Consider the following 7,572-nt stretch of genomic DNA (forward strand, 5'->3'; position numbering starts at 1 on the left):
TGTATCCCCATAGATAATGCTCATTTCGTTATATGGCCAAAATCATATGTTGGCGTAACACCGCGCACAGGCCACCGTGTAGATAAAGAGGCGGCAGAAGCTTTTCACTCCTAATCTGGTGGAAGTAGCCAAGCCTTGGTGCGGTTTTACACCAACGTGTGACTTCAGCTACAGTGCATCCGGAAAGTATTCGCAACGCTTCACTTTTTCCAAATTTTGTTATTTTACAGCCTTATTCCAAAATGTTTCATTTAATTCATTATTTTCCTCAAAATTGTACAAACAATACCCCATAATGATAACATGAAAGAAGTTTGTTTTGAAATCTTTGCAAATTTATTAAAAATTAAAAAAACAAAATAAATCCCATGTACATAAGTATTCACAGCCTTTGCTCAATACTTTGGTGAAGCACCTTTGGCACCAATTACAGCCTCAAGTCTTTTTGAGTATGATGCTACAAGTTTGGAACACCTATTTTGGGCAGTTTCTTCCATTCTTCTTTGCAGGAACTCTGAAGCTCCATCAGGTTGGATGGGGAGCGTCGGTGCACAGCCATTTTCAGATCTCTCCAGAGATGTTAAATTGGGTTCAAGTCTGGGCCACTCAAGGGCATTCACAGAGTTGTCCCATAGCCATTCCTTTGTTATCTTGGCTTTGTGCTTAGAGTGGATGTTATGTTGGAAGATGAACCTTCACCCCAGTCTGGAGGTCCAGAGCGCTCTGGTGCAGGTTTTCAGCAAGGATGTCACTGTACATTGTACCATTCATCTTTCCCTCGATCCCGACTAGTCCCCCAGTTCCTGCCGCTGAAAAACAGCATGATGCTGCCACCACCATGCTTCACTGTAGGGATGGTATTGGCCAGGTGATGAGTGGTGCCTGGTTTCCATCAGACATGACGCTTACAATTCAGAATTTAGGCTAAAGAGTTCAATCTTTGTTTCATTAGACCAGAGAATTTTGTTTCTCATGGTCTGAGAGTCCTTCAGGTGCCTTTTGGCAAACTCCAGGTGGGCTGGCATGTGCCTTTTACTGAGGAGTGGCTTCTGTTTGCCCACTCTACCATACAGGTCTTATTGTTGGAATGCTGCAGAGATGGTTGTTCTTCTGAAAAGGTTCTCTTCTCCACAGAGAAACGCTGGAGCTCTGTTGAGTGACCGTCAGGTTCTTGGTCACCTCTCTAAGGCCCTTCTCCCCCAATTAATCAGTTTGGCTGGACGGCCTGCTCTAGGAAGAGTCCTGGTGGTTCCAAACTTTTTCCATTTACGGATGATGGAGGCCACTGTGTTCATTGGGACATTCAATGATGCAGAAATTTCTGTTCCCTTCCCCAGATCTGTGCCTCCATACAATCCTGTCTCAGAGGTCTACAAACAATTCCTTGGACTTCATGGCTTGGTTTGTTCTCTGACATGCACTGTGAACTGTGGGACCTTATATAGACAGGTGTGTGCTTTTCCAAATCTTGTCCAATAAACTGTATTTTTCACAGGTGGACTCCAATCAAGTTGTAGAAACATCTCAGGCCGCGTTCACACTGGTACGACATGACAGTCATAGGACTGTGGATCCGAATTTGCCCTGCGACTTCATGTCCGACTTCCATCCGATGTCCAATCAGCTGAATTTACCAAAGGTGGACTCCAATCAAGTTGTAGAAACATCTCAAGGTAGATCAGTGGAAACAGGATGCACCTTAGCTTAATTTTGAGTGTCATGGCAAAGGCTGTGAATACTTATGTACATAGGAATTTTTTTATTTTTAAAAAATTTGCAAAGATTTCAAATAAACTTCTTTCATGTTGTAATTATGGGGTATTGTTTGTAGAGTTTTGAAAAAAATTAATGAATTTAATCCATTTTGGAATAAGGCTGTAACATAACAAAATGTTGAAAAAGTGAAGCGCTGTAAATACTTTCCGGATGCACTATATATAATGAAGTGAGCGTTATCGGTCTATGTGGACCTACAGATACTCCTCAAGGTGCCCCATGACCTGTAAAAATAAAAAAGAACACACCAGTTCAGAGAACCATTTTACAAATACCCCAAATCGTCTTTTCTTCTAAACGACAATCCTTTTGTTAAGAAAATCTCTTTATCCAATGGCTGCTCCCCATAACAGTGATTTACTTATGGGCATTACTCCTCAGGGGAGATGGCAGAGCACAGCTGGGCTACTCATGGGCTGGATCATTTGCCTGTTCCCACCTCCAAAGCCCAACACAGACGGCGGGTTTGAACCCCCAATGTGTTTTTTGTCCAAGTATAGATCAGCGTTCCTCAACCTTTTTTTAGTCGTGGCTCCCCTTTAAAAGAAAGCAAAATCTCGAGGCCCCACCAGTCTAAAATTTAAAATAGTAAATGTTACTTATCAAGGGGAAACCTGAGCCTGGGGCGATGCACACAACCACCTTGATGAAATTAACTTCATATCAGAAGCCCCCCCTTCACATCAGAGCCCCCCCCTTCATATCAGAGGTCTCCCATCACATCAGAGATCCCCCTTCAAATCAGAGGCACTCCCCTCACATCAGAGTTACCCCAGTGCATTAGAGGCCCCCCACACAAGTCCCCCCATACAAGACCCCCATCACATCAGAGGCCCCCCACACAAGTCCCCCCCATCGGATCAGAGCCCCCCCACTCACCACATCAGAGTTCCCCACATCACGTCAGTGGATTCCCCTTCACATCAGAGGTCTCCACCCCCCCCCCCCCATCAGAGGTCTCCCATCACATCAGAGATCCTCCTTCAAATCAGAGGCACTCCCCTCACATCAGAGTTGCCTCAGTGTATTAGAGGCCCCCCACACAAAACCCCCATCACATCAGAGGCCCCCAAAACAAGTCCCCCCATGACATCAAAGCGCCCCCATCGGATCAGAGCCCTCCACTCACCACATCAGAGTTCCCCTTCACATCAGAGGTCTCCACCCCCCCCCCCCCTCATATCAGAGGTCTCCCATCACATCAGAGATCCCCCTTTAAATCAGAGGCACTCCCGTCACATCAGAATTGCCCCAGTGCATTAGAGGCCCCCCACACAAGTCCCCCCATCACATCAGAGACCCCCCACACAAGTCCCTCCTATCACATCAGAGGCCCCCCACTCATCACATCAGAGTTCCCCACATCAGGTCAGTGGATTCCTCTTCAATTCAGAGGTCTCCACCCCCCAACACATCACAGCCCCCTTTACATCAGAAGCCTGCCTTCACATCAGAACCCCCCTCCCCCCATCACATCAGAGTCCTCCTATACATCACCCCCCCCCCCCATCATGCCAGAGGTCTCCCCCCATAACAATAGAGGTCCTCTGTTCACATCAGAGTCGCCCAATCCTGTCAGAGGCCCCAGACACATTAAAGCACACCCATACAACAGATTTGCTCCCTACACATGTCCCTCCATCACATCAGAGCCCTACCTTTTGGCTCCTGCAGCTCAGCAGAGGGTGGGAGGTTTCTCTAGCACATCAGAGGCTCTCCTTCACATTAATGCCCCCCCCCCCCCTCCATCATATCAAAGTTCCTTCCATACATCAGGGATCCTCATCCCATCATATACATCAGAGGCTTCCTTTACATGAGTCCCCCCTATCACATTCAGAACCCTACCTTTTGGGTAGGAGGAGGTCTGGAGAACTTCTCTCTTCTCCTGAACGTTTGGGGGGGGGGGGGGGGGTTGGGTTAGTTGCCCTGCCGTCCCTGAATCAGAGACATACACTGCATTGCCGTTGTGCACCCTGGCCCTAGGGCCACATTGGTTGTTGTTGTGCCGGAGGCAACGTGGCACTCATGACACTGATCCAAATTGGGTCCCATGCTCAGCCTGGGGGGGGGGGGGGAAGACCAGACAGCACATGGATTGGAAAACACTGGTCTAGATCTATAGTGGTCCCAAGCAACAAGTCCCCGACTCCAGCAATTCGGAGCACAGGAGGTAAACTCTAACCAATGGTTATGGATAAACAAGGGACATGGTGTTTACTGGTTTAATAAGTCATGTAGGCAATTCCAATACAAACTACAGCTATCCTTTAAAAGGCAAGCTCCAGGCTACATGAGAAGCTGTCAGTGGCTCCATATGGTCCTGGAAACAATACGTATTGCTCCTAATTACACCAGAACACGCTGCTCCTTCAAATCCATGTAGGAAATCTCCCCAGGCGGGTGGTTGATGACGGTAGTATTTTGTTTTAAAAAAAAAAAACGATGCCCAATCCCGGACCAGCCCCCAACATTACAGCTATGCAATGCATTATAAGTCTTGACACTACACCTTCCAGTATGCCAAAACATTTAGAACATTTGATAAGACACCGCTAATTTTGGAAAACACAGCCACATGCTCTTTAGGGTAAAAACAACATACAGTACCTGTTCCACTCGATGTCTCGTCTGAAGGAAGGGGTCGTAGCGAGCGCGGATCGCTCGCATTGATGTCGGCTATACAAAAAAAAAACCAATAATAATTCAGTTGACTAGATTAGCAAAAACAAATAACAGTCAAGAATTTGAGTTTTCATGTCGTCTTTCACTGGAACTTAGAAGTCTCCTCTAGGATTGACATTTTCCTGCATGCTGCTGGGCAGGATTCTCAGGCAGGTTGCCTGCCAAGCTCTCTTTTAGCCAAATCCAGAAGGGTTCTGACACTTCCAGGAAGAATTGGAGCTGCTAAGCCCCCCCCCCCCCCCCCCCCCATTCCTATAGGTTCATCAGCCTCACTAGCCAAAAAGGAATACGCAGTGCTGTGATAGGATCCTTCAGCACCCAAGGCAGAAAAGGCCAAAGTAGGACACCTACCCGTGCACGAATTCAGTAGGATAGGTTGCAGGTCCTGGATTTTTTGCACCCCCTTGCAACCCCGAGAATACACAGGAAAGCACAGGCAAGCTTCTGACCTAACAAGGTGCCAAAGGTTTACCTTGCAATGACGATATGGGGGGGGGGCTTTAACCCTTTTACTGCCAGGTTCGTACCATTGGCGTGCCAGGGACCAGCATGATGGGTGCGGCCGAATAGAGGGGAGGGAGACCTGATCGGGAAGCGACGTGTATAACGTAATTTCCTTATCTCCGTGTCAGTTTTCCTGGTCTGGGACGAATCTGGGAAGAATGGAATGCAATCTGCACTGCACTGGTAGCAGAAAAGATATTTGCCGTAACTAGCTGACTATACTGATTGTGGACCACATCCCTGATACATAGAGTAACAGCAGGTTCCTCAAATTGGGACTTTAACAACTTCAGCCCCAGAAGATTTGGCTGCTCAATGACCAGGCCATTTTTTTGCAATTCGGCACTGCGACGCTTTAACAAACAATTGCGCGATCGCGCGACGCTGTACCCAAACAAAATTGACGTCCTTTTTTTTTCCCACAAAGAGGGAGAGAGAGACTTAGTATGAACACCCGATCTGTCTCCTCTCCCCTGAAAGAACCGCCTTGTGCTCACGTCAGCTCCGGCCACATGCTGCAGGCGTGTGCCCCTAGTGGCCAAAGAGGGAAGCGACGTAAGGTAGCGTCGTTTCGCCCAGCCGTGCCATTCTGCCGCAGTAAAACTGCGGCAGCTGGTCGGCAAGCGGTTAAACGGACCACAAACAGCATTTATATAAAAAGTATACAAATTTATTAGACATAAATACCAATCAACAACATCAAAGTGGAAACAAAACAAACACATATGTTGGGAGCAGAAGTAGAAACAGCTGAAAAGAAAGCCCAAAACTGTCAGAGTGTCCAACGTGTTTCGAAAAAACTAAATGCAGATCTTCTTCAGGAACAGAGGGCTTGCAAGTTTCATATCTGTACCTTAAATCGCAAGTGTTAGTGCTCCACCCAGACAGAGAGAGATCATAACTAAATGATGGAAAGAGAGATTTGTCCATCAAAGCCACGCACAGGCATCAGATCAGGAAATTAATGACAACCAGTGATCCACATAGGACAGGATAGTCCCACTGAGGAAAGGCCGGTAGCCTAGATATTTAACCGTGGTATATACATATACACAAACACATACAGTGGGGACGGAAAGTAATCAGACCCCCTCAAATTTTTATATTTTATATTGCAGCTATTTGCTAAAATCATATAAGTTAATTTTTTCTTCCTCATTAATGTACACACAGCACCCCATATGGACAGAAAAACACAGAATTGTTGACATTTTTGCAGATTTATTAAAAAAGAAAAACTGAAATATCACATGGTCCTAAGTATTCAGACCCTTTGCTGTGACACTCATATATTTAACTCAGGTGCTGTCCATTTCTTCTGATCATCCTTGAGATGGTTTTACACCTTCATTTGAGTCCAGCTGTGTTTGATTATACTGATTGGACTTGATTAGGAAAGCCACACACCTGTCTATATAAGACCTTACAGCTCACAGTGCATATCAGAGCAAATGAGAATCATGAGGTCAAAGGAACTGCCTGAAGAGCTCAGAGACAGAATTGTGGCAAGGCACAGATCTGGCCAAGGTTACCAAAAAATTTCTGCTGCACTTAATGTTCCTAAGAGCACAGTGGCCTCCATAATCCTTAAATTGAAGATGTTTGGGACGACCAGAACCTTTCCTAGAGCTGGCTGTCCGGCCAAACTGAGCTATCGGGGGAGAAGAACCTTGGTGAGAGATGTAAAGAAGAACCCAAAGATCACTGTGGCTGAGCTCAAGAGATGGAGATGGGAGAAAGTTACAGAAAGTCAACCATCACTGCAGCCCTCCACCAGTTGCGGCTTCATGGCAGAGTGGCCCAACAGAAGCCTCTCCTCAGTGCAAGACACATGAAAGCCCACATGGAGTTTGCTAAAAAAAACACCTGAAGGACTCCAAGATGGTGAGAAATAAGATTCTCTGGTCTGATGAGACCAAGATAGAACTTTTTGGCCTTAATTCTAAGTGGTATGTGTGGAGAAAACCAGGCACTGCTCATCACCTGTCCAATACAGTCCCAACAGTGAAGCATGGTGGTGGCAGCATCATGCTGTGGGGGCGTTTTTCAGCTGCAGGGACAGGACGACTGGTTGCAATCAAGGGAAAGATGAATGCGGCCAAGTACAGGGATATCCTGGATGAAAACCTTCTCCAGAGTGCTCAGGACCTCAGACTGGGCCGAAGGTTTACCTTCCAACAAGACAATGACCCTAAGCACACAGCTAAAATAATGAAGGAGTGGATTCACAACAACTCCGTGACTGTTCTTGAATGGCCCAGCCAGAGCCCCGACTTAAACCCAATTGAGCATCTCTGGAGAGACCTAAAAATGGCCGTCCACCAACGTTTACCATCCAACTTGACAGAACTGGAGAGGATCTGCAAGGAGGAATGGCAGAGGATCCCCAAATCCAGGTGTGAAAAACTTGTTGCATCTTTCCCTAAAAGACTCATGGCTGTATTAGATCAAAAGGGTGCTTCTACTAAATACTGAGCAAAGGGTCTGAATACTTAGGACCATGTGATATTTCAGTATAAAACTGCAAAAATGTCAACAATTCTGTGTTTTTCTGTCAATATGGGGTGCTGTGTGTACATTAATGAGGAAAAAAATGAACTTAAATGA

At 46.3% G+C, this 7,572-nt stretch overlaps 1 protein-coding gene across 1 annotated transcript in view; it reads right to left on the bottom strand.

Moving 5' to 3' along the window:
• Positions 1–7,572, bottom strand: part of ELP3 (elongator acetyltransferase complex subunit 3) — a 159,478-nt gene that overhangs the window by 120,548 nt on the left and 31,358 nt on the right. Inside the window, exon 6 of the mRNA XM_073624860.1 lies at positions 4,387–4,455. Within this exon, the coding sequence (XP_073480961.1) occupies positions 4,387–4,455 (69 nt within the window). The remainder of the gene's footprint in view (positions 1–4,386; positions 4,456–7,572) is intronic.

The sequence above is a fragment of the Aquarana catesbeiana genome, linkage group LG04 (genome assembly GCF_042186555.1).
Source record: "Aquarana catesbeiana isolate 2022-GZ linkage group LG04, ASM4218655v1, whole genome shotgun sequence".
NCBI lineage: Eukaryota > Metazoa > Chordata > Amphibia > Anura > Ranidae > Aquarana > Aquarana catesbeiana.